The sequence below is a fragment of the Nannobrachium achirus genome (genome assembly GCF_963921795.1).
Source record: "Nannobrachium achirus genome assembly, chromosome: 11".
In the NCBI taxonomy this organism is placed as follows: domain Eukaryota; kingdom Metazoa; phylum Chordata; class Actinopteri; order Myctophiformes; family Myctophidae; genus Nannobrachium; species Nannobrachium achirus.
Genome location: NC_137820.1, coordinates 36,452,260 through 36,479,311, shown reverse-complemented (window position 1 = coordinate 36,479,311; position 27,052 = coordinate 36,452,260). Strand labels below are relative to the sequence as shown.

At 42.0% G+C, this 27,052-nt stretch overlaps 5 protein-coding genes across 10 annotated transcripts; all 5 read left to right on the top strand.

The window, feature by feature from the left end:
- Window positions 1–51: 51 nt before the first annotated feature.
- Window positions 52–6,852, top strand: LOC308293498 (actin, alpha cardiac muscle 1-like; the record flags this gene model as incomplete). 4 transcript variants are annotated; one of them, XM_080736058.1, is made up of 8 exons in its annotated part: window positions 52–180; window positions 586–714; window positions 1,508–1,618; window positions 2,126–2,210; window positions 3,508–3,669; window positions 4,370–4,561; window positions 5,454–5,635; window positions 6,709–6,852. In XM_080736058.1, 8 exons carry the CDS (start codon window positions 52–54, stop codon window positions 6,850–6,852), a joined length of 1,134 nt encoding a protein of 377 aa, XP_080592184.1. The 4 variants fall into 4 exon arrangements, with proteins under 4 accessions (XP_080592184.1, XP_080592186.1, XP_080592185.1 ...); XM_080736060.1 differs by lacking the exon at window positions 586–714; XM_080736059.1 differs by lacking the exon at window positions 1,508–1,618.
- Window positions 6,853–8,229: 1,377 nt separating this feature from the next.
- LOC308294318 (guanylate kinase-like) lies at window positions 8,230–8,874 on the top strand (the record flags this gene model as incomplete). The annotated part of the gene is made up of 1 exon (XM_080737046.1): window positions 8,230–8,874. The coding sequence occupies exon 1, from the start codon at window positions 8,233–8,235 to the stop codon at window positions 8,872–8,874; it is 642 nt and encodes a 213-aa protein (XP_080593172.1). The 5' UTR covers window positions 8,230–8,232.
- Window positions 8,875–10,798: 1,924 nt separating this feature from the next.
- LOC308294317 (cytochrome c oxidase subunit 6A1, mitochondrial-like) lies at window positions 10,799–11,137 on the top strand (the record flags this gene model as incomplete). Its single annotated transcript, XM_080737045.1, has 1 exon — window positions 10,799–11,137. One exon carries the CDS (start codon window positions 10,799–10,801, stop codon window positions 11,135–11,137), a length of 339 nt encoding a protein of 112 aa, XP_080593171.1.
- A 1,043-nt stretch (window positions 11,138–12,180) lies between these two features.
- LOC308294315 (guanylate kinase-like) lies at window positions 12,181–12,837 on the top strand (the record flags this gene model as incomplete). The annotated part of the gene is made up of 1 exon (XM_080737043.1): window positions 12,181–12,837. The coding sequence occupies one exon, from the start codon at window positions 12,181–12,183 to the stop codon at window positions 12,835–12,837; it is 657 nt and encodes a 218-aa protein (XP_080593169.1).
- A 2,192-nt stretch (window positions 12,838–15,029) lies between these two features.
- On the top strand, window positions 15,030–22,011 carry tprkb (Tp53rk binding protein). Of its 3 annotated transcripts, XM_080736145.1 has the most exons (6): window positions 15,030–15,056; window positions 16,273–16,424; window positions 17,047–17,169; window positions 18,209–18,385; window positions 18,925–19,048; window positions 21,890–22,011. In XM_080736145.1, exons 2-5 carry the CDS (start codon window positions 16,284–16,286, stop codon window positions 19,009–19,011), a joined length of 528 nt encoding a protein of 175 aa, XP_080592271.1. In that variant the 5' UTR covers window positions 15,030–15,056; window positions 16,273–16,283; the 3' UTR covers window positions 19,012–19,048; window positions 21,890–22,011. The 3 variants fall into 3 exon arrangements, with proteins under 3 accessions (XP_080592271.1, XP_080592269.1, XP_080592270.1); XM_080736143.1 differs by lacking the exon at window positions 21,890–22,011 and having other exon boundaries at window positions 18,925–19,137; XM_080736144.1 differs by lacking the exons at window positions 15,030–15,056; window positions 21,890–22,011 and adding an exon at window positions 15,476–15,604 and having other exon boundaries at window positions 18,925–19,137.
- Window positions 22,012–27,052: the final 5,041 nt, after the last annotated feature.

Here is a 27,052-nt window from a genome sequence, read left to right as displayed (position 1 = left end):
CTAAATTGTAAACGGTTTGTCCGTAGGTCCCCAGTCTAACCGCCAGTCAGCATGTGCGACGAGGAAGAGGCCACCGCTCTTGTGTGCGACAACGGCTCAGGGCTGGTGAAGGCAGGCTTCGCTGGAGATGACGCTCCCAGGGCAGTGTTCCCGTCCATTGTGGGCAGGCCAAGACATCAGGTGGGGCAGATTAAACGAACGGGATAGCACAACGAACGAACAAACGCGCACATGCATGCAGTACAAATGTACACAAATGGAGACATTTACGAGTGATGCACTAGTACTACAGAATTGAATGGTTCAGGGTGCGTCAGGGGTGTGCTTGCTCATGAAGGTTGTGTGAATAGGTGCAGTATGTGTGCTTGTTGTGTGCAATAATAAGCCATCCTGTCCCAAGTACAATTTACCTAGTTTTAGTTATGACTTGCATAACTGAAACTGTTCAACTGTTACTTCAATCGTGTCCAAGTTATTTCCTTGCTGATGGTTCAGACCAACGTTGTGGTGTTGAGCTGTGTGTCATATGACATTCGGTCCACTATGTAGGAGTCTGACCTATATGTGCTCTGCCTCTGTCTCCAGGGAGTGATGGTGGGTATGGGACAGAAAGACAGCTATGTAGGAGACGAGGCCCAGTCCAAGAGAGGTATCCTCACCCTCAAATACCCCATTGAACACGGCATCATCACCAACTGGGATGACATGGAGAAGGTCTCTATCTATCTCTATTCTTTTCACGTCTATTTCATCATACAGTTTGTATCCAAGACACTGATATCCTGAGTACCATTTTAAAGGTGCTGTACATATTATGTTTTGTAAAAAAAAAAAAAAAGAAAAAAGTTAAATAGCTCTATATTCCGCAAGTGTTTCTTTGTTCAGTAACAGGATGGGTCTCACTATCTCTACAGCTTCAGTAAACCGAAAATACAGTTTCAGTTCAGGTTACAATTTCATCCAATCAGGAGAGTGAAGATGAGCTCATACAGGATACAGAATTCGAATTGATGATATGAAATAATATTTTTATCATTATTTAATAGCGATCAGACAAAATTGGAACTGGACAAAATTGAAAGATTAAATTGGTTCTCTCTCTCCTGAGTGGATGAAATTGCTGTCTCAACTGAAACGGTATTTTCTGTTTATCAAAGAGCTGGAGAGATGGCGAGAACAAACACTCTATACTTGGAATATAGAGCTTTAACTTTTTAACAACAAAAATCACTTACAGCTCCTTTAACTCTGAAAGTGTAAAGATGTACCAGATTGTAGGTGTGTGTATCGTGGTCACTGTGTCACTATGAGCTTCCATGACACTGTATAGCCACTGGAACAGTATATCGTCACTGTCGGGCAGAAACCGAAATAATATTTTCACTAGTTTATATAACTTTTAAAATGTAAATGTTAAATACAAAACGGACGGTTTTGGACATTTTGAAGGTTTCCACTCGACAACAACAATATGCATTTGACTCTTGTCCTCTTGGTTGTGTTGAAGATCTGGCACCATACCTTCTACAACGAGCTGAGAGTGGCCCCTGAGGAGCACCCCGTCCTGCTGACAGAGGCCCCACTCAACCCCAAGGCCAACCGAGAAAAGATGACACAGGTATAGGGAACCAAAACAAACAGACATACCCAGGACAACAGCAGGGATGGGACGATATGAACATTTCATGTCACGACTATTGTGACCAAATAAAATGTGATTTACGATATTATCGCGATAATCAAAATATCCCCAAGACCCCAACATCCGTTATCCTGGGGCGGAATATTTGCCAAAAACGAATTGGCAGATCTACAAAATAGCAGATCTACAAGCTCACAACGTGTCAAGTTGCAAACTTATAGTTCGGCTATTTTCACAATATCTGTGGAACCGAGTCAAACTAAAAGCAATGATTACAATTCTGTGTGCGTGTCAGGGTGGGGGCGTCCCCAGTTCAAGTTTCGTGGGGGTCGCAGCTTGAAACGTTTGGGAACCCTTGTCATATTCTATGAACTTATTAATGAGTTCCTTCTTAGTCTCTTTATTCCCCTATGATTGAGACCTGTCCTCACCACTATCATCTCCTCTCTCTGCCGTCCTTTCCTGTCTTTGCCCCGTCAACAGATTATGTTTGAGACCTTTAACGTACCAGCGATGTATGTGGCCATCCAGGCTGTTCTGTCCCTCTACGCCTCTGGCAGAACCACAGGTGAGTGTGGATTTATGTGTATAGAAGATAGAAACCAGACAGCAGAATAACTATATGATAATAATAATAATCTATGACATATCTAATGACTATATACATAGCACATGCGAATATGTCAATAAAGAAGTCAATCAATCAATTTATAATAACCACATAATAATAATGACGTACAAATAGTGCAGGTTGACAATGGCATTCTAGAATGGTCCTTTTTATAATCCCAATGATCTATAAAAAACACTGCCAAGTCACAGTTAAAAATAAAATTAAAAAGTCCAGGCTATGGGAAGTAGGCTAATGAAGTGCTTTAGGTGGTCTTGTTAGACAGAGATCTTACATTAAACACGGTTAGCTTGACAGAAGATATGGGCTATAGTCTGTCTTCAGTCTGTCAAGACACTAAAGTACCACGATATTAGGTCATTGTGAAAATATATCCTCTCCCTCTGAGGTGAAGGTAGCAGCGTTCCCTACCTCAATACAGAAATAAAACATAATTATCCTCTAAGGCATAGGTTCTAAAGTGGGGCCCGGGGACCTAACCCTAACCCAACCCCAGCAATAATGAGGTTTGTTCCCCCCAGCAATAATGAGGTTTGTTCCCCCCAGCATAGAGATGCTATAGGCTTCAAGTACTGTAGTGGTCATTGCACAATCGCCTTGAAGCAAGGTCAAACTTTCAAACCCAAAGTGGGCTTTTCTGTGCAAGTAGATGGCTACAAGCTTGGACAACTGGGGCAAATTAGGAGAATGGACGTTACAAGACAAGTGGGCTTGTCAAGAAACTGAATCTACAAGTTTCTATCTTTAGAAATAAAAACAGGCGAGACTGAAGCACAACAATGTCTTGTTTTGTGTGCTTATGAAATAATGTATACTGCAAACTTGCAACACAGCTGATCAAAGTCAAATATATAGAGGCCGTGGTCTTATGATTCTATGGTCTCTGTAGCCCTCCTGTGGACACACTTTGTGTTGCATATCCTACAATCACTGCATGTTCTTACACACTTTTGCTCTGAGCTCTTTCCACCCACCACCTTTTAACCCCTTTTTCCTCCCCAATCTGTCAATTAATTCCTCCCCACGCACATTTCTGTGTGCTGTCACTGCTGTTGTATAATAACCTGCCAGTGAGGAGCCCCCACGGGAGGACGTAGAGCCCCTGTCCTATCCCTTCCGTGAGGCAGTGTGGAGTGACCGTGGACTTGCTACGCTGGGTCACAAAGCCAGGTTGGGTGTGATGAACACATTATGAACATGTCTTTTATATGGTATCTCTTCATCCATCTCCCAGGCATCGTACTAGACGCTGGCGACGGTGTGACCCACAACGTACCAGTATATGAAGGTTACGCTCTACCTCACGCCATCATGAGGTTGGACTTGGCCGGCAGAGACCTTACCGACTACCTGATGAAGATTCTAACTGAGAGAGGCTACAGCTTTGTTACAACTGGTAAAAAAATAAATAAACATACACACACACACACACACGCTATGATAGCTCTCAAATCCACTGGTGGCACAACGTTGTATTATTGCGAGGCGTTGTGAGCATGTAGATCACCTATTTTCACAATGTATACCTCTAATATTTGACAATTTGGCCAATGTTTAATTTGTAATTTCAGTCCTTAAATTGTTACTTAAGAAATGTGCAGATACCCTCTATACACTTAAACTGTATATTGGTTTGTTTACTGTTGAGTGAGAAAACAATGTTGCACATTAAGTTAATCATCTGGGGACCCCCCATAATTATTTGGGGACCCCCCTGGGGGTCCCGACCCACAGGTTGAGATTGAGAACCACTGCTTTAACCCATTAAAACCAGGACAGCGACCTGTGTCATTTTAGATTTTAGCGTTGGATATTCAAAAATAGCAGATGTACAAGCTTGCAGTGGGGTTGTCTCACACACAAGCTCGCCTAGGCTATAATGCATGTCAAAGTGGGGGGTCCTTGAAGTTAAAATGGTTGAGAATCAAGAGCCGTAAAGATCTTTACTTATACAGGGGGTCTCTGGCCATATCTTTTCAAATGGGGGTCCACAGGCTAATAAGTGTACATTTCGGTGTCCATGACATGAAAAAGGTTTGAGAACCACTGTTTAAATTCTCTCTGTCTCTCTCTGTGGAATCCCTGCCCCCTCCCAGCCGAGAGGGAGATTGTGCGCGACATCAAGGAGAAGCTGTGCTACGTGGCTCTGGACTTTGAGAACGAGATGGCGACCGCCGCCTCCTCCTCCTCCCTGGAGAAGAGCTACGAGCTGCCCGACGGTCAGGTCATCACCATCGGCAACGAGAGGTTCCGCTGCCCGGAGACCCTCTTCCAGCCCTCCTTCATTGGTCAGCAGAGGACATCATCTTTTCTCACATTATTACTATTATTTAGACTACCTTCCAGTGGTGGAAAAAGTACTGAAATGTTTTACTTAAAGGAGAAGACCAGCTGATACGCCGGTTCTGCCAATGCATTTCAATGGGTAATGGAGCGGATTTTTTAAGGATTCCCATTCCCATTGAAATGCTTTGGCAGAATCGGCTTATCAGCTGGCAACCATACCTTGGTGTGACCGTTACCCAACAAGTCCGGAATTCAAAATGTATTTATTTTCTTTGGGCTTCAATTACGTGAACACTGTTGTGGATTGACAAATGTACATATACCGTATACAGTATGGCCACATTTAGGTCTTATCACAATATTTCTGATATCCCAAATGCCACACAATGTCTAGTCTCAATTATTGATATTCAAATATCGAAACATTGCCCGGCCCTAACTCCTGTACATTGGTCAACATGCTTGAGTTATGTCGGTTGATTTATGGCTGGTACACCTCTGTCACTTTGTCAGTCAATGGTTATCAAAGTGGGTGCTAGCCGGGACCCCCAGGGGTCCTTGAGGGGGTTCCATGGGGTCCCCAGCCAAATCAAGGAGTACTTGATCTTGAACTTTCACTAGACTACCAGTGTTTCAATTACACCATGAATATATCGCTTGCATTTATGACATTCAGACAATTTAGGCACATTTGAAATGGGTCAGGAAAGATGTTTGGTTTCGTAGGTGTCTCTGGATAAGCGCGTCTGCCAAATGCCTAAATGTGTATATTTTATTATTACATCCTAAGAGTTCTCCATACCTGCAATCCTGGTCCTTGACGAACAACCACAGAACGTCTGAATCCTTCTCCCCCTCACGCCGTCACTTGCTCTCTCTCTCTTCTCTGTCCAGGTATGGAGTCTGCAGGCATCCATGAGACCACCTACAACGGCATCATGAAGTGCGACATTGACATCAGGAAGGATCTTTATGCCAACAACGTCCTCTCCGGTGGCACCACCATGTACCCTGGTATCGGTGACCGCATGCAGAAGGAGATCACAGCCCTAGCACCAAGCACCATGAAGATCAAGGTTAGAGCCAAGCAGGAGACCTCCACACACAACATAAGAGTTATTCACATCGCAATGCGTTGCACGCTTGCAGATCTGCTATTTTCAAATTATTTGGCTTTTTTTTCCAATAATGAAATACGTGATTACAACAGGGAAAGGACATTAGGCTATATGTTAAGTCATAATATTTCCAATATCCAACATCCCAGTCAGTCAATATCTAGTTTAATATCATGATTTATATAACATCAATATATTGCCCAGCCATACCCATACAGTTGGTCAACATGACTCAATTAGTGAGATTCCTAATAGGGTGTAATCGATAGAAAAGAAAAGTCATTTTGGGCCCCTAGGAGGTCCTCAGAGTTACTACAGTCAAATCTTTGTGTGATAGGACGTTTATTTTTCACATTAACCTCTTGAACCCTATCATCCCTATTCTGAGGGGAACATTAGCCGGAAATAGCTGATCTACAAGCTCACAATGCCTCTCGCACGGCTATTTTTGGGAAAATTGGTTTGGTGTAGAGGGAAAAAGGAGCAGAAGTACAGAGAGTTGAGGTGTTTAAATGTCAAAATGTGTAAACTAAAGGGCTGTCCACTCCATACTGTGTCTCCTCCTGTACTTTACGTCGGAAAGGTCCGGTTCAACTACAAAATTACGTCACTTGCAACTTCTGAAAAGCATTACCCGAAGTAGAGTTCGGAATGCTGCACGTCGGAAAGTCGGAACTTTCAGACGAAAAGTTTGGTGGTCTGAGGCAGTATGGACAGCCCTTAATCCCCAAAACTGAAAGTCAATGAAGCCATCATGAAATCCATGAAAAAGACAACCCAAATTTACACAATGTGTAGGTGGCCTCTCTGCTTCATCTGTCTCATTCTAAGACGGGGTCCGACCTTGGCCTTAAAAAGCGTTACAGACCCCTGAACTAAAAGGCAATTTTTTCGAAGGCTCCCTCATTGTATCACGATAATATATATACGATATCTCTGAAAAGGCATATATCATGGAGACATTGTATCGTCTCAAATGTATTTATCACCATATCACCCACCCCTACTCTGTCTGTGTCATCCTTCTGTAGATGATCGCACCTCCTGAGAGGAAGTACTCTGTGTGGATCGGGGGCTCCATCCTGGCCTCCCTCTCCACCTTCCAGGCCATGTGGATCAGCAAGGATGAGTACGAGGAGGCGGGCCCATCCATCGTCCACAGGAAGTGCTTCTAAACTCTCCCTCCGTCTCACTTTCATCTCTCTTTGCAAGCTTTGTTTTTCAAACCCTGTGTACGTCCCCCTTTCTCATTGACTCCTCATTTGTTCTTTCCTGTCTCTCGCTCTCTCTCTCTCTCATGTTGTAAGATCTTTCACCCTGTCCCGTCGCCGTATCCCGTCGGAAAAATGGAATCTGAGTTTCCTTCATAATAATGCACCCAGACAATCAAATAAATCGCCTCTTTGTTCTGAATGTCGTGTAAGCGTGAGTTTTCTTTGACACTTTCAAATTTGGATTTAACATGAAGAGGTGTGGTGGTAAAAGTGGGAAGAGAGAAGTTTAACCCAATACAGTAACCATTTGGGGTCATTGGCTCGAAAAAGTGTGAGAACTACTAATTTAGAAGGTATTAGTAGAATTGGCCTCAGGTCTTAATGGGTAAGGGAAGGACATTATACGATGAGAATACCTATCACCTTGCTGCAGACATGAGATGATGACAGCAGGATAACAAGACTAGTCCACAAGCCTCACTAGGGGCCCCTAGAGGACAACCTATGCTGTGCCAGTCTTTGAGACACTGCATTCTCAGTGGGTTGGTGGTGGGGGGAGCGGGGTGGTAGAATAAACATCATCATAAAGATCACTGACTAGTCCCCCCCCCCCCCCCCAATTAAGCCTGGCTATACAAGGTTACTGCAGGGATCCCCCCCAAAACGCTCATGCCGGGACAACGGCTCATATCCCGGGTAGACTCGGTTACCCGGCCGGTATAAACCCGGCAGGGTCAGAGCCACTGAGGCCAGAGGGTGTGTCCCTTTTATGCTCGGTATGTCCCGTGTCAGGCCCAAATATAGAGTAGAGGCCCGTACATTATATAATATTGGTGACATCAGCGTACTCCAAATTTGGGGATTTGCGGTTTAAATGAATAAACTAAGCTCTTTTTGAGCTTCTTAGGAGGAGTTCACCCCCAAAATGACTGTTTTCCTATTGATTACTATGCCATGGAGACCCAATAATAGTTCAATAATATCTTTTTTGTATTTGTTGCATTCAGCCAAACATTTACTAGTATAAATGTACCCCCTTTGATTCAGGATGGGGAGCCAAATGCATGCATGGAATCAATGGGGTTACATTTACTATAATCAAATTATTGTCTTAGGAATCCGACAAATACAAAAATATATTATTGAACTTGGCGTGAGCAGAAACATTTTTTGGGCGAACTACTCCTTTAACTTGACTCCGGCATTGTTAGGCAACGGCTTATGTTTAGTGATGTGACATCAGGCCAGAGCCTGATGTCACATCTTCAACATACTGTATAAGATGTTGAAGATTCCTTTTAGTGACCCACACTTTTACAGAGTGACACTTTTCTCAGTCGCATGGCTGCACCCAGGCCCGTAGTCATTAGTGGCCCCTCGGGGGCCGGGAAAAGCATGCTCCTTAGTAAGCTCATGAAGGAATACAAAGACGTTTTCGGCTTCAGCGTGTCTCACACGACAAGAAGTCCCCGGCCCGGAGAAGAGAACGGCAAAGACTACCACTACGTCACGAGGGAGGTCATGAGGTCCGCGGTCGACAACGGGGAGTTCCTCGAGCACGCCGAGTTCTCGGGAAACATGTACGGGACCAGCAAAGCGGCCGTGCGAGCCGTCCAAGCCAAGAACCTCATCTGCGTGCTGGACATCGACATGCAGGGCGTGAAAAACATCAAAGGGACGGACCTCGATCCCATCTATGTGTCCATCCAGCCTCCATCCATAAGCGTCCTGGAGAAGCGCCTGCGGGACAGGAGGACGGAGTCGGAGGAGGGTCTCCAGCAGCGTCTACACGCCGCTCAGGTGGACATGGAGATCAGCAAGCAACCAGGTTTGTTTAATGTCATCATTGTCAACGATAACCTGGACGGTGCCTACGGCCAGTTAAAAGACGCTCTTGGTGAGGAAATTACCAAAGCCAAGAAGGTCAGCGTGTGCCCCGAACTCTTTTCGGACACTCCTTTCAAAACTCATATCCGGGTTTGACTACAAAATTGAAACAATGCATGCCTTTACTGTATCTACCCGTGACGAGATTTGGTTTCAAAGTTGTTTTTTTGTTTTTGTTTTTGAAAGATACGTATTTTTTTTACATTATTAACTCTGCCAGACAAAAGTTATATATATTTTGCCTAGGTCTGTGTCTTTGTCCAGGGCTAATTAATGCCAGAAATAAACTATAAAATCTACATGCATATGCCTTTACTTGTGCCAGCGTAGAGCACAAGTACTATACTTTGTAGGCCTATATTGTTTCTGGTCAATAGTACAAAGGCAGGGCCGTAGGCCAATGAGGGGGCACCGTTCTTGGTGACGTCACCACCAACCAGTGCGATCTGATATAAATAACAAGGAGCAAGTTGGCACCTCGACAGAGTGCCAACTTGCCCTCCCACTTACATACAGACAGCACCAAACAGCACCGAAAGTAGTTATTGCACGCTCTGCTGGCGCACAAGTAGGCCATAGGCCTATATGGCCACGAGTGCACAAGCGGAACGTTGGCACCTCGACAGAGTGCAGTCTAGTTATCATTGGTGCAGTAGTACCGGGTGCAACGTGCATCATTCCTTGCCAGCCTTTCTCATCGCCTTTGAGTGTATAATCTACACATTGATAGCTATTGCACATGTAGGCAGCATGCTTTATTTCTGAGAAGCCACAAGTCAACTAGAGGAATTTATTATCAAACTAACTTATTATATACTGTACATGTTTGAATGCACTTAAAGACAATTAAAGCTGCTCCTTATAAACAATGTTGTCAGTTATTCCTTCCTCATAACCCATTAAAATCGAGAACGCGTCCGTGGTTTTACAGATGTAAAAACTTGCTGCACGTCTGCTATTTTTTAAAATGTTTTAAACAAAGTGTGAACTACTGACTTAGTTGGCTTTTGAAGAATTGGCCTCAGCTCTTAAAAGGATCCCTGGCTAATAAGCCAAATATGCCGTAATATACATTATAATTGACCTGCAAGTAAAATACAAAATAAAATAAAAACACCTTCAATATTTTATTTATTTGGGAAATAGTTAATCTTTCACTCAATAGGGACGGCTCCATTTTAGTCATTTTAGTTATAGATGGCGAATCCTTGATTAGGTTCCATATGGTCTCCACTCCCAGCTAAATGATGGCGAGTTGGTAACCAAATGGACCCTTATAGATCTTAAACTCTGGAGAGTGTAAAATGGAACCAAATGGTTCAATGTTAACGCTCTGAAGAGTTAAATTATTGTTTAATTAACATCTGCATTAATTAATTGACAAGAAGTCACAATTAGAAAATAATTCTGTAAAGTCGCTTGTAAATATGTGTTGTTGGGGGTTGTGTTTTTATCCAAGCCACTTTACTATGTGCATTACCCATTCACACACACAGTCAAAGCATGCAAGGCACCAACCTACTCATCGGGAGCAGTTCAAGGGTTCAGAGTCTTGCTCAAGGACACTTCGACACAAACTCTTGGGGAAACCGGGATCGAATTGGGAACCTTTCGGTTCACAAACGAACAATCTACCTCCTGAGCCACTGCCACCCCCGCCCTCTGTAGAGGCTGCATGGTTGACCCTTCATAGACGATTCTAGGTGCTGTCACATGTATCAAGGATTTGGGAGTCCCTTATAAAACGTCCATGGCAGTCAAATCAATCATTAAAACATAGCCCTTCTACACACATAATTCCATTGCACGCTACATTAGTATATAGGAACTTCTTTTGGCAGCATACAGATTCTGTGGAGCTGCCTGCGCAAATCGGCGTTGTTAATAATCACGCATGACAACTGTTTTTGTTGTGTGTCCAGAGCTCTGGTCAGTCTATATAAGGTGAGGATATTATGTCAACTCTGTCTGAGAAGGAGTAAATAAAGAAGAGTCTTCCACCCTCGGTAGCAACGTGAAAATGGCCACATTCAGAAGGATCTCCCAAGCCCTGTTGCGGTCTTCAGTGACCAGGACGCAGCGCCAGCTCTCTGCTGCTGTGGCCCATGGCGAGCAAACGGCGAAGATGTGGAAGACGCTGTCCTTTCTGGTCGCTCTGCCCAGCATCGCGGTTTGCCAGATGAACATGTACCTGAGAAGGCAGGAGCATGAGAGCCACTACGAGCAGCCAGAGTTCATAGAGTACCCTCACCTCCGCATCCGCACCAAGCCGTTCCCATGGGGAGACGGCAAGAGGACTCTGTTCCACAACCCACACGTAAACGCCCTTCCCGATGGCTATGAGGATTGTGACAACTAAAGACTCTGGAAGGCCAGGGTTGTTTATGGGCGTGGCTCCTAGCAGGCACGTGCGCACATAGACATCAAAGGGGTCTTAAGCCCCTGCCCGTTTATCCATCTGGTAAGTGCCCTCTCCAGACCATGAATGCAGTTTTTACTATGGTGAAAGAAATGCAAATGCCCTCTTTCCATGCCATACCCGAAGGCAGCATTCAAGAGAATTGCCTTGTCCAAAGCCTTATCAAAGCTCTCCTGAACTTAAATGCAGCATCTTATGTTGAATGAATTGCCCTCTCTGTGTAGAAATCCATGCCGTATGCCACATCTCCAGTATTGACTTGATTATTCTTAGTTCAGTGTGGTATCAAAAGCATTTTCACCAAAAGGCCCTTTTAGAAATGTCAGCCCCTGCCTCTGTAACATTCTTTGCACGTCCCTGGCTCCTATTAGCCAAAGAAGATGGTGTGCCTTTGTGGCTGTTTCCCAGGCTAGTCTCACAAACCACATGTCTTGTGCACGTTGCCAACAGGAGGCCAATTTCCCTAAGGTATAGTCTGTTTAAGTACACCTAGTCCAGGCCTGTTTCAGACCACAGCACGCTTCTGGCTGATGGATGTGGGGTGTTCAGTTAAGTTGCTTGTAAATATTGATAGTCCATGGGTTGTTTTTCGGGGGGTTGTTTTTAAAGTGTAATTTGGCTTGCTTCCCATTTAAAAAACAACCACAACAACAAAATAATACATCAGAAAGAATATGTTTCATATAATAATATTTTTTACGCTGTCTTTTCAAAATATTTTTTGAAACGCAACACATTGTGAGCTTGTAGAGCTGTCATTTTCAAATGGGTTTAAAGTGCTCATGTGGCCTATAGTCGCTTATTTTCACTCATAAACCTGGTGGCTTATTTCTCTCTCGAAATCTGTAAAACACTGGTGGTGTTGTGTGACATCACCTCACAGCACTATGTCAGACTATATATATTTTTCTAAACGCCTTTTGGCATCCACTCAGCCAGCCAAACATTGCACATTGAAATACATAATAGAGAACGCGAGACAAATGGCTGGTCCCAGGCCTGTGGTGATCAGTGGTCCGTCGGGGGCAGGGAAGAGTACGCTCATCAAGAAGCTCCTGAAGGAATACGAAGGTGTTTTCGGCTTCAGCGTGTCGCACACAACTAGAAGTCCTCGACCCGGCGAAGAGAGCGGCAAGGATTACCATTACGTTTCGAGGGAGGTTATGCAGGCCGGAATCGATAACGGGGAGTTCCTTGAGCACGTGGAGTTTTCGGAGAACATGTACGGGACCAGTAAAGCCGCCGTGCGAGACATCCAAGCCAGGAACCTCATCTGCATACTGGACATCGACATGCAGGGCGTGAAAAGCCTCAAAAGGACAGACCTCGACCCCATCTACGTGTCCATCCAGCGTCCGATACACATCCTGGAAAAGTGCCTGCGGGACAGAAAGACCGAGTCGGAGGAGAGTCTGCAGACGCGTTTGCGCGCAGCTCTGGTGGACATGGAGACCAGTAAAGAACCGGGTTTATTTGACGTCGTCATCGTGTTTGATAACTTGGAGGGTGCTTATGGGAAGTTAAAAGATGCTCTCTGTGAGGAAATTACTAAAGTCAAGAAAGCCAACATGTCACCATTACTTCCAAATCTGCAGGCCTACACTCCAGCTCTGAACATTCCTCCTAATGGAGGTCAGTAGTGAAGTTCAGACCACACCTCTTTTTTTTCTCCAACAATTTTTACACATTTTAGAATTACAAGATGGAAAACAATGAAAATAGAAATGGAACTCTTTACTATTTATTTGACTGGGGTTCTTTCTTTTTTACAAGGATACTTCTACATTAATGATTAGCTTATGTATACTGGAGTTTGGTATTCTCCGTTTCCTGGTGTCTTGATTCAGCGTTGTCATACGAATAAAACCCAAAAGTGCATATGAAGGAAGGATGTTTCATTAATATAAACGTCTACCACACGTTCAGTTCATCAAATACATACTGTATCTGCACCTTTTCCCATATGGGTCTCTTCTAGCGCCACCATGTGTCACTTGTGTATACATGCGTCCTGACGGTTGGAATCTTACTGGTATTGTACAACAAGTCTCTAGCTTTGAGTATTAAAGAAAACAAACAATCTAATCACGGCCTGGATCACTCCCACAGAGAACAAGTCAAGCTACCAGGGCATTTGTCATGCTACACAATATATTTCTATATATGGTATCTGTCAGTTCATGTCCCTTTTATGCCCATATACGGAGATCATCTGTATCTGTCTGTCCAGTCTGTCCTTGTCCCTTTTATGCCCATATAGGCCTATAGTCATGGAGATCTCTATCAGTCCATGTCTCTTTTATGCCCATATATAGTCATGGAGATCTCTATCAGTCCTTGTCTCTTTTATGCCCATATATAGTCATGGAGATCTCTATCAGTCCTTGTCTCTTTTATGCCCATATATAGTCATGGAGATCTCTATCAGTCCTTGTCTCTTTTATGCCCATATATAGTCATGGAGATCTCTATCAGTCCTTGTCTCTTTTATGCCCATATATAGTCATGGAGATCTCTATCAGTCCTTGTCTCTTTTATGCCCATATATAGTCATGGAGATCTCTATCAGTCCTTGTCTCTTTTATGCCCATATAATAGTCATGGAGATCTCTATCAGTCCTTGTCTCTTTTATGCCCATATATAGTCATGGAGATCTCTATCAGTCCTTGTCTCTTTTATGCCCATATATATGCAGATGTCTTTATCTGTCAGTCCTTGTCCCGTTCATGCCCATATGGAGATCCCCCTTATGTCAGTAGGCCTATGCCCATGCATGCTCTAGCCTTTTGTGCCTAATGCCATGATGACACATTGAGGATAGACAACACACTATTTTGAGCGTAGCTGCATTTGGAACTTCTTATATTGTTATTGCTGAAGGGCAGTCCCTATAGCCTATCTTTGACCACCAAACTTTTCGTCGGAACGGGAAAACCTAACCCAGTTCAACTACAAAATGAATTAACTTGCAAATTCTGAAAAGGAAGGCCCATCCCCACTGGGCCAGATAACAGATTAAAAAAATCTCTTTCTCCAGATATTTTTCCATTCAAGTGGATGGTAGATAGGCCTACAGATAAAAACATATCTATCACAGATATTCTTTTTTATCTGTGATAGATATATTTTTGTATCTGTAGATACCATCCACTTGAATGGAAAAAAATCTGGAGAGTGGAGAAAGAGATTTTTTTATCTGTTATCTGGCCCAGTGGGAATGGGCCTTTAGGCCAACCCCGAATTTCTCCCCAGGCCCAAGGGTCTGTAACAAGTTAACAACATTAGGGAATGTAGCAGCACAATCATTTTTAGCACTTGATCCATTTAATAGCACGTTGGCTAATCAAAATGAGAAATTAAGTCGAAGCTACCTTAATACAATTCCTACTAGTAATAATATTAGGCCTATATATTTCGTTACCAACTAGTGAGGATACAAATATCAACAAACAAACTTAGTACAAACAAGCTTCATCTTTTTTCTCTACATTGCACTGTAAACTTACTGTTGGGTGGTAAAAAAGAGAGGAAAAGAAAATCCAAGAGCAGAACGTTGAAGGTAAAAGAAAATACCCTATGTCACTGGTCCGTCCGTGAATACGGTTGTTATGGAACCACAGTGTGTTAAAACATGTTGTGCGTTATTCGGTTACATTACATTACATTACATTACATTACATTACATGTTAAATAATATCTAGATGTAACTCTACACGGATCATATTATTTTTGTTCTTATCGGTGGACAGCTTTTATGTCTTTATAATGTAAATGAATACACGCGGAACCAAGTTAGCCAGCTGTCTGTGTGTGTCACTCTGTTATTGGTCCCCCTGTGTGCACGGAGAGGAAAGCACGGTAAGATCACTTTTTGGGGGGATTTATTTGACATCTTGCTTTTTCACGGCCATATCTATAAATATTTCAATACCATTAAACAATAAGCGTCAGGTTCTTTTTAACTTAGATGATACAATTCACACATTATTGTTAACTGACTTAGAAAAAGTGTTGGGCACAACTTACCATGCAGTCTGTTGGCACATTCAACCCTTTTCATAACAAGGTCCATATTATTCGTCCGGATTTACGCCGGACAGTCCGGTTTTCGACCCTGCTGTCCTCCGCCCAGCACAGCCTCTGGCCGGACACCTCCGGCTTTCAGAGTGATTAGGCTACAGTGCATGTGTTATTGCTTTAATGGTTACATTTACATATCTCTGCAAATCTCCCGTTTCCTTGGTATAGAAAAATAGCAGATATACAAGGCAAGCTCACAGTACGACGCTCGCTCACACTGAACGCTCCAGTCGCTCCTCCCACGCTTGTGGATGAAACCCACGGCGAGTAGTTAGATGAACTGCAGATCAGATCATGAAGGGTATTTGGGTGCATAAATAAAGCAGGTAGGCTACACAGTCTTAGTTTAAACCACTTTAAACCTATTTTACACTTTATTCATAAATAGCCGATCTACAAACTATGAGCTAGCTTGATCTATTTTCTTTTCTATTATTTACTGTAAATTTGGAATAATATGTGGGTCCCTGGCTGGCACAAAATATTTTGAGAAGGGCGCGACTAAATAGGCCTACATATCAATTTGGGAGTCCCATACAGCGCGTCCCAGAAAAGTGTCCTCCTTTCTGAGGTCCTGCTGATCGCCACCCTAGTACATTATTGGGCATTTGAGCCTCGGACCACCATTTGATGAGATTTATCATTTGGCCTCTCGTCTCAGACCCAAAACCTGAAATAAGATTTTGTGCATAATTCCATGCTGTATTGACGTTGGTACTATAGGAGAGGCAAACATTAAATAATTGTTCTACATCCTCTAATTGTGTAGACTTCTTGTAACTTAAGTAATGCAGATGTCTAACAATAATTATTTCACTCTTCAGGGCATAAAATTAATTTTACGCTCTGAAGAGTCACAGATCGGCCATCATTTAGCTGGGGACCACCTGGAACCCCCTCAAGAACCACTGGTGGTCCCCCGTCCCCGGTCGGACCACTGTTTGAGAACCACAGCCTTACCCTATTACTGTATATTCCACGTCATGTTTTGCAGTCATCGTCGTCATGCATGTGACCCAGGAGCTGGAGCTCTATCCGGAGCACTGCGTCACACAGCTGCTGTTTAAAGATGTGAAGAACGTTGCTGAGTTGAGACAGAGCGCCGTGGAGGGTAAACTCACCTGTGCCCTGATCACCCCCACTATGGTACGGAAGAAGTGTGTGTGCGTGTGTCTGTGTTTGAGTGAGAGAGAGAGAGAGAGAACTACCTTACATACATTTGAATAAGTTGCTGCTATTTGTCGCAAAGGTTTTATTACGTATTAAGTGAATGCAAAACTATTACATGAATGTAACAAAGTCATGACGTCACTCGCTCATCCCCCAGTTCACGGAAGTAAGTTTTCTATGGAGAATAAGTCATCTTAAAATCGTCTCATATAAAGCATTGTGGTCTACAAATAAACTATATTGTCGGGGAGGTGGCTCTGTATGGTTTATGATAGTCAGTCACTCAAATTTACAGTCCATTTCTGGTGATAATGTAACCAATTCGGCGACATTAACATTAGCCTTTTCTCACCATCAGTTGATTCTTCATATCCATATGAGTCAAACCACTGAGATCATTTGTTTATGATTGAAACACTGTTCTTATATGACGAGATATGAAAAAGGTCTATGCCGGGAATTCAGAGAGAGAGAGACTGAGACTCTGACTGTGTGACTGATGAGAGAGTGAGTTCTATAACGAATATAGGGGAGACAGTGAACACAAACCGTAATTTACACACTCTTTGGATTCCATCCCAAATAACTGTATTTACAGCTGGTGAATCCTTTGCAAGTGCTGGTAGCTGCGAACAAGGCTGTGCACTTACAGAAAACTGGCAAGATGAAGACGAGAGGTTTATATTCAGAGATCATCTTCAACCTCTCTCCCACCAATAATGTGAGTAACTGTAAACAGATGGACTGTGTGTGTGTGTGTGTGTGTGTGTGTGTGTGTGTGTGTGTGTGTGTGTGTGTGTGTGTGTGTGTGTGTGTGTGTGTGTGCGTTTGACAGACAGACAGACAGACAGACAGACAGACAGACAGACAATAATCTTAGAGGTCGGTGATATGATGCTGTGTTTTCGTATCAATAGACTTTTCAAATGACACTATTCAATTCAATAATGTACCTCTGTGTTTTATGAATGTCCATTCACTGAAATCAGATGTGTGAATAATAACACACAGTTTAGAGGGGAATCATAATAACACAGGCTTAGAGGGAAATCAACAGAAAGGAGAGGATTTTGTGTGATTTATATTTATTTACACTGATCAAAGGTACAATAAAGGGGTTATATGTATTTGTTCAGTATGCATTTATAAATCTTCATATTGCTGTTTGAGTCCATCTGTGTTCTAGGAGAGTGTGATGTACTTGTATGTAGGGCTGCCACGAATTATGAAATTTTACTTAAAAATGCATACATATAATTGTGCTTGTAGACCAGCTATTTCCAATTCTTTTTTTTAATTGTACGGTAATATTTTTCAACATGAATACTACTCTTGACGATTGCACAAAAAACATAATCGTATTTACGTGATTGTGACAGATGGGCATTACGTGTGTAGGGCTGTCAAAATTATGACATAATCGTCTAATTGCCATTATTTGACATAATCACAATTATGTTGTCATAATCGTCATAATGGTTTAATGGTTGAAAAAATATATTATCAAACATTTTCAAAAATAGTGACAATAGCATATCTACAAGCTCACAAGTACTAGCTTGTAGATCAGCTATTTCCACTATGAAGTTTCTTTTTCAAGTATAAAGTTGTCAACTTCAAAGCCTAAAAGCCAAACAGGAATGTAATTGTCAAAGACAAAATCACAATTAAATCATTAATCGCAATTATTTGAGTGACAATTAATCGTCATGTTAAATATCATAATCGTGACAGTGACAGCCCTTATGTCTTCCTCCCAGATCTCAGAAGCCTTCAAGAGGTTTGGGGTCAGTGACAGTGATGACTCTGTGCACGTGACTGTGGTTCACTCCAGAGAGGAGTCCCATGTGGTCTCAGACATCAGCAGCAGAGTGGACGGCCAGCAGCTTCCCGTGGAAGACATGGCAACGCTGACAGACACCACCAAGGTCAAAAAGGTGAAGCCCTTATGGGTCCAGAATGAATCCGTTCAGAGATCTGATTGGTTCAGACACCTTTTAAATGACATATACCCGAACCCTAGTGGGCATGGGTTATATTTGTACTGAGATGTGATTCGTTCCAAGTTTTCATTCTTTCTTTTCTCTCTTTTTTAAACCCATTTAGATCTGGATTTTAACCAGTTTAACCATTAATTTATATCGGTATACAAGCTTGCAGACCTATTTTTGCAAATCTTTTAATATATATATATATATATTCAACTCAAATCCTTGCTTCTTGGGGTCCCATCTCAAACATATTTTGAGATGGGATTCTGTGGTCAAATACATATCATTTGGGGTGTCCTTGACATGAAGAAGTTGGAGAACCACTGTTCATAGAAACATACATTTTTCAAAAACCTAGCCTTTGAAGGATTTAGAAGACATTTGTAGAATCAAAACATTTCCGCCAATAACAAAATGCCCATAATTGGGACAGTTAAGTTGAAAGTGAATAACATGTCTTGTCTTCTCTCCTGTCCTGGTTTCAGCTGTACAAAGTCACCCCACAGGAGGAGAAGTGTGGGACTCTGTTGGACGCTCTCATCTGCAGGATGGCTACCAAAGATGTTCTGTAGCTTCACAAACTCAACACTCTTACCTTTCTTTGTTACTGTAAGTTGACTGTTATTATTGCTACAGAGACGAGGAGACAAAATATTTGTTTTACTCTCATGTACTTTCACTGTACCGTATGTAAGACACAACAATACAAACATTTTGAATCTTGCCCCCCTTTGTGCATTAAAGCGGCACTATGTGACCTTTTGTAATGTATATAATGTAATTTTGTCCAATCTGTATGGTAGAGTATGTTAATACAATATAACTTGTACAATTGGGGAGGTTGTATTTTGTCTCCCTGCTCTGCCGTTGAGACATTTAGAGGTCTAGATCAGGGTTCCCCAATAGGCGGGCTACTGTCTGGGCCCCCACCAACCCCAGTAATAATGGTGGTATAAGAGCAGCAACAACACTAACATATCGTCGTTGTCGGGTGGAAACCTTGTATCTCCAAATTTGTACATTCTTTGGCAAAGTAAAGCCCTGCTTCATCATACAAGGCCGTCTCACAAAAGTAGTGAAAACAGCAGATCTACAAGCACACCGCGAGGCGTTGTGTGCTTGTAGATCGGCTGTTTTCACTAGTTTAAATCATTTTTTAAATGATAAATGCAAAACGAACGGTTTTGGACATACAAGATTTTCACCCAACGATATCTGAACTGTCGCTGGAGTAGCGGGAACGCCACCGTCGCCCTCTGCAATGTTGTGGCCCTCGGCTTGGTACCCTAGACATAATTCGGCCCTTGGGGAAAACTAATTGGGGAACCCTGGTCTAGATGGTTGAAGTGTAAAAGGTCATGTCTCATCTAGACATGGGATCTGGCATGAATTTTGACCTGATGTCAAGATTCAATGTATCCCCTGATTAAGCAGGCTGGCTCTATTAGCTCAATGGTAAAAAAAAAGAAAAGAAAAGGAAACTGGGTTCAAATCCGGAGTAGAAGAATAAAGTTACATAGTTCAGCGTTAACCGAAGCAGACTTGGCAGATCCTGTAAGTGCAACACCTATACAGTATGTATTCAGAGTTGTGTTTTATCGCCAAACTCTTTAACAGGCATTGTCATATACATGGAGCCCATTAATTAAATACATGTTCATATTTCATACGTATTGTCCTATTTGCATTGGCTTTTCTTCTGCTTATGTTTGATAAATGGATTCATTCCTTCAGTCACAGTAATTTCTCTTAGTAGATCTACTTTTGAGGTATTTCCAATTTCCAATACTTTTATTTCTACTCCATTACATCTCAGATCCACATATTGTGCTTTTACTCCACTACATTTATTTGAAAACCTCAATTACTAGTTACTTTGTAGATCCAGGGACCCCCCCCCCCCCCCCCCCCCCCCCGCTTTAAAAAACAAATATATTACAGATTTGCACAAATGTTCAGTTTTTCAAAAATAGCAGATCTACAAGCTCATAGCGCGGAACTCGGTGCTGATTTACAAAAATAGCAGATCTACAAGCTCATAGCGCGGCACTCTGTGCCGATGTACTGCGGCATTAGCAGCCGCAGCCAGTGTTGCCAGATTTTGCAACAGAAATAAGCAACCGGGTCTATGAAAACAAGTAGATGGTATACTTGTATTACTATACTTGTGAGGGATTAATGTTTCCACAAGTGTAGTAGAATTTGAGAAATAAACATTGTGATGCATGTTTCCAGTGAAATTGTTGTTTTATGGTTGGGGTAAGTGTTAGGATTAGGCATTTGGGGATTAGGTTTAGGGGTTGGGGTTGGAGATATTATGTCTGACTTGGTTACGTGCCAGTGTCATGCACAGACAATAGCAGATCTACAAGCTCCACAGATCTACAAATCCACGTAATGAATGTACTTGCTTGTGGAACCGTACGTATGCTATAGGAACGTCTATTCAAAACTTCAGCATAGAAATGCAATCTGTTGGACAAGGGGCAGTTATCCATGTTTATACAAACACGTGTGTGTATCTACATACCAAATGTCCCTGGCCCTTGACCTACTTGTGTGTGTGTGTGTGTGTGTGTGTGTGTGTGTGTGTGTGTGCGCCTGCGTGTGTGTGTGCGCCTGCGTGCGTGTATGGCTGTGTGCCTGGCTGCGTGCCTGGCTGCATTCCTATGTGTGCGTGTGAGTATGCACGTGTGTTATAATAAGTCAGGCCATTTACAAGAAATGACCCCCCCCCCTCCCACACACACACACACAAGTGGAAAGTAACTAAGTACATTTACTAAAGTACTAGTGCTATGTACACCCCAATTGTATAAGTTACTCAGTTATTAACCTACTCTACCCCAGTGGTTCTCAACCTTTTCAGGCCGCGACCCCCAAAATAATCATATTTGAACCGGAATTCTCTATCCTAACAGGAAAATGCATTTTTCCTGTTAAATAACTTAAAGACACTCTATACTTGCAGTGGTTCTCAACCCGTGGTCCGGGGACCACCAGTGGTCCTTGAGTGGGCTCCAGGTGGTCCCCAGCTAAATGATGGAGAGTTGGTAACCAAATGGACCCTTATAGATCTTTAACTCTTGAGAGTGTAAAATGAAACCAAATGGACCTATAGGTGGAATGCAAGTTGTAACCGTCTTAAAAAGAAAAAGTGTTGGGACAATAAGTCGGCGGTTACCGTATATAAAACCCCCCAATTCAACAGAGCAATCCTACCAATTGAAAAAAAAAAACTAACATTAAAATTAAAATTAAATTAAACCAAATGGACCTATAGGTCCATTTGGTTTCATTTGACACTCTCAAGAGTTAAATTATTGTTTAACATCTGCATGACTTAATTACAAGACGTCTACACAACAGATAATGTGACAAATTGTTATTTTGATTTAAGTTTCCTGTTCCCGTTTTCCTGTTTCTTTGTTAACATCACTGACAGAGCAGATGGAAGTCAGCTCACAGCTGTAAGCATTGAAACATGCAGAACAAGCATTGCAGATGCCATAGAACCCCAAATCATAACTGACTGCAGAAACTTCCCACTGGACTTCTAGCAGCTCTTACTTCAGAAGGTTGACATTTCTCTATTATAAATCCTTGTTTCGAGTGGTCTCGTGTAATATTGTAATATTTATAAATATGGATTTGATATATATTCTTGATATTCATGAGATGTATGCCATAAAAATTCGAAAAATGTTTTGGAATAATTCACTGAATATGCAATGTATCTAGAATAGCCTATATTAAAGTTTCGAGAATTTTTACTTTTACAAAATATTCAGATTTTCTGATATTGATCTGTGTATATTCTTTCTTTTTTTTAAGAAGTGGAGTGAAAGTCATGCTTCCCAAAAAAAGCTCTATAGATACTGAAAATGACTGTACTTTGTAACTGTGCTGGTTATGATGCGTTGTGCAACCAAAAGGAGCATGACCTTCCCAATGGATTCAAATAACACCACACACTGTTGATGAAACATTTACAGTATGGGCCAAGGAAGGAATACCCAAATGTTCAGGTTGACACTGTCCTTGAGTGTTTTCAAGAAACAATTAAGACAGCGTGAAGCAGATTTATTCAAGAGTTGATACAATTCAGACACACATATACGTTGTTGCATCAAGTGGTTATTCTTATAAATCACTTACAATTTCAGAGTTCTCTATCAATGACCTTTTTTTTCTTCTTTTTTTTCCTTCTTTTTAATAAAGAGCTAGAGAGACACTTAGTACTTGGAGTGGTTCTCAACCAGTGGTCCTTGAGTGGGTTGCAGGAGAGTTGGTAACCAAATGGACCCTTATAGATCTTACAAAAAATAAATAATAATAATACATATATATATATATATATATATATATATATATATATATATATATATATATATATATATACCAAATTTCATACCCCACCTCAGGGGCAGCTGGACTATAACCAAATGTTGATTTAATGATAGGCATACTTGGTTATAGTAAGTTAATAAACCATATCAACTATAAGCTAAATAGGTAAATCGTTTAAGCATAAGTAACAGCATAATGATCATTTAAAGATAAACAAATACACAATGATTAAACAAATTAATTATATATATGGCACACTTGCCGTGGTGTAAAGTAACTAAGTACGTTTAGAACTTGTTTAGGTTATTGTACTTTACAAGAGTATTTCCAATTTTCAATACTTTTACTTCTACTCCACTACATTTAACTTGGAAATGGGACATTCTGCATATGAGTTCTTTCAACTTTGGTACTTTAAGTACATTTTGATACCAATACTTTTGTACTTTTTTACAAGTACATTTTTATTCTGAACGTTTAGGCTTACTTGTAACAAATTAGCCTATTTCTACATTGCCGTAATGATACTTTGGTAAACATTTGTTAAACATTCAAGTCCTTTTTCGACCTCTGCACACGTGGTTATATAATGCACATTAACATTAAACACTCTGGCTCTACATATGTCTGTTGCAAACCTCTCCTATCTCCGTTTTTCTACTTTTCTTTTTTTTGGAGCGGTGAAAGTACCAACTTTGAGATGTCTTGTAAAAAAAATGTGTTACAAGACATTTGTGTTACATACAAAGCTACATTATCATGGGAAATAACGATCAATCAAATAGAGCCTAAAATATGATGGCTCTGTTGGGCCGTTGACTAGTGTGACCTTAGCTCTGATTACATTCAAAACGTACTCCTCGTCAACAATGCTGCTGTCCAAAAATTCTGTTCTGTTAATCCTTGCCTGTCTAATTCTTCCGTCCTGTAAGATCAGTGTTTCTGCCATTACTGAATTGCTGCATTCATAGACGGTGATATAAGAGGATAAGAGTCTTATTTTGCCGTTAAGCCTGTGCGTATTAAGTCTATTTCTAATATGATGTGTCCTGCCTACTTTCAGTGTTCCATCAAGGCAACGGAAAAAATAGATATATTCTTCATCGTCATCAGATGCAGTCGAATCTGATGACGGTGACTCGTATTCAACATCAGGTCTATACACTCTTACTCTTCCATTTTTTAATGTGCTTTTCACGACTTGGACTTTCACCAATGTCTCTAATGGGCTTGTTGCAACCTTCTTTGCAACCTTCTTCCCAACCTGTTTTGATATCTGCTTTGAGGATTGCTTAACAACTTCCTCTGATGATTCGCTCATCATGGAATAAAAATCTATCTTGGCAGATTTCTTCACAAATTCATGTGGGGCCAATGGGGCAGATTTCAAGATTTGATTTGGGGCAGATTTCGCGATTTGATTTGGGGTCGATTTCACCACTTGTTTTGTTGGCAGTTGTGCAGCCGAGTCCATTGCTCCCCCCATTGAAGCTCCAGCTGCAGCATCAAACCCCATTTCCAGACCCATTGTTCCCACCCCAACAAGTACATCTTTCACATTCTTTGCTTCAGCTATCGTCTCGATGTTTCTGATGAATCCAACAGGTTTTTTGGTCGCAGCAGACACCACCGTGTCCGTTAAGGCCCCGGTGTAAGCAGCTAACGCTGCCGCTCCCCCAGGACCGGCCAGGCTTCCCACCGCCCCACCTCCCAAAACCAGGGTGCTTCGGGTGGCGGACAGGTAGGCTTTTTTCGCCCCTTCGTGATCTCCAACAATATTATGAACAAGCCCTTTGGCATGCCCGACGACCGGGATGCTGTTCAAGACACCCGATGTGCAGCTGTTGGCGGCCTTGATGGCCTTTTCCGCACCTTCTTCGTCTCCTAAGATGCCGTGAACCACTCCTTTGACGTGCCCCACAACCGGGATGCTGTTCACCACGTTGTTCAGAAAGTCTCCGAGACCCATTTCGACCCCCTCTGGTCAGTCAGCTCCGACGTGTCGCCCCGGCAAGCTCCAGTCCGAGCAAAGATTACGTTGATGAAGACCGCTGTGATAGAAAAATATTAATATCCAGTCAGGGTGAAGTCAACCATTTATTGAAGAAGATTCATCAGCATCAGAGAAACAGCATACAGCATACACAGCATAGAGAGCTCTGGCCTGCTGGCCAGAGCTTTGCCCTGTTGGGCAGAACTCCTCCTGAAGTGTCATATGGGACACCTTTTATACACCAAAGTGCTCTCCCTAGACGGAGATAGAATCTAAGCATCTATACTAGTACCATACAGTTTATAATAAGGCTGACTGGTTAAGTTGCAATGACCATGTATAGTATCACTTAGTACAGGTTTTATGCTGACACAGAGGAGAAGTGGAGGTCACAGTCCATGGTTGTCAGCTGTTAGATTGACAGCAGCAGGTACATCTAAATGTAGTAGCCTAGTGAGATTTTCTTGTAGACTACATACAGTACACTTATTTGTTACACTATAAATATTACTACCACATTCCATCCTTTTTTTTTGTGAATGAATACTCTATTCATTTACATACAACAGGATATTTATAGAGTGCCAAATCAATAGACCTTTCAGACAATTACATGTTGATATAGCAATTTAAATAATTAATTCATGATTTCCACATGATAGCTATATGTTAAATAGCTATACGTCCGCGTTCCACGGCTAACACCTTTGACTTAAGGTATTACACGTCCGAGTTCTATACGGCAAACACCTTCTATCATGCAAGGTATTTCTAGTCTACCACGGTTCCCCCGTGAAGCTATAATTAAATAGCACCCTGAGTTACACAGGTACTGTTTTTTTCTTTTCTTAAACAGAACTTTTCCGCTGAGATATGAGAAAGTTAGAATTTAGTAAATGTGAATCTATATTTGTTTGTACTTTGAAACTCTGTTTTACAAAATCAAGAGCCCGCATGTACTCCCGTCTGACTCAAGCGTTTTCCTTGACAGTCACCACGTTCCCGGAGCTGCCTGACAACTCTTCAATGTTGAAACAACAGAGTTTAGACTATAAAACCAAATATTCTTACATTAGTGGCAAATGCCTTGTTGACATATTTTAGATCTCAACTTTTAGCTAATATTATTCCTATATAAATTACTCAGCTTCATATCAAACATATAATTGTTGTAGTCTTCATGGCGTTGTCCTCCATCTGCCCATCTTCATTTGGCTTATGGCCTGTGGTGGTTAATGTCTCTGCTTCTGTTGGATCTCCACTGGGCTGGGGGGCTCCAGTTCAGTGGCTCTCACACCGCATGTGTGTCTCCTTGGCTTCGTCCCCTCCTACTGTGGCAAAAGTCATGTTGGTGTTCGACATGGTGTCGATTTCGTCACCTCCGCTGTCAGTCTGTGTTGTTTCTTGGTGCCCGACTTGCTCTCCATGTTGGTGAATAGCAATCTGCCCTCCTTGTCACCACAGGCTGCAGTCATCACAAGATTATTGTTAATCTGTGAGGTCTCGACCTTGTAGATCTGCTTGAAAGTCAGTTCTTGCTGGTTTTGCATAGCTTGCAAGTTGCTTCTGTAGCGGTCTCCTCTTTGTTCTTCATGGTGGTGGACCTGCTTTAGGTCTGCTTTCAAAAATCTCCTTTCCAAAAATGTTCCTTCAACCCAGAGTTCTTTTGACCAAGTATCCATCTATGGTAAAGATGAAATATTGGTCCCTTCGTGGTCGCCAGCTGTGATAGAAAAATATTAATATCCAGTCAGGGTGAAGTCAACCATTTATTGAAGAAGATTCATCAGCATCAGAGAAACAGCATACAGCATACACAGCATAGAGAGCTCTGGCCTGCTGGCCAGAGCTTTGCCCTGTTGGGCAGAACTCCTCCTGAAGTGTCATATGGGACACCTTTTATACACCAAAGTGCTCTCCCTAGACGGAGATAGAATCTAAGCATCTATACTAGTACCATACAGTTTATAATAAGGCTGACTGGTTAAGTTGCAATGACCATGTATAGTATCACTTAGTACAGGTTTTATGCTGACACAGAGGAGAAGTGGAGGTCACAGTCCATGGTTGTCAGCTGTTAGATTGACAGCAGCAGGTACATCTAAATGTAGTAGCCTAGTGAGATTTTCTTGTAGACTACATACAGTACACTTATTTGTTACACTATAAATATTACTACCACACCACCACCCTGATAAAAGAAAAGTGAACCCATTAAGACCCGCATGGGCCAATTCTAAATCCTAACAGTTTTGAGAAAAAGATTATAA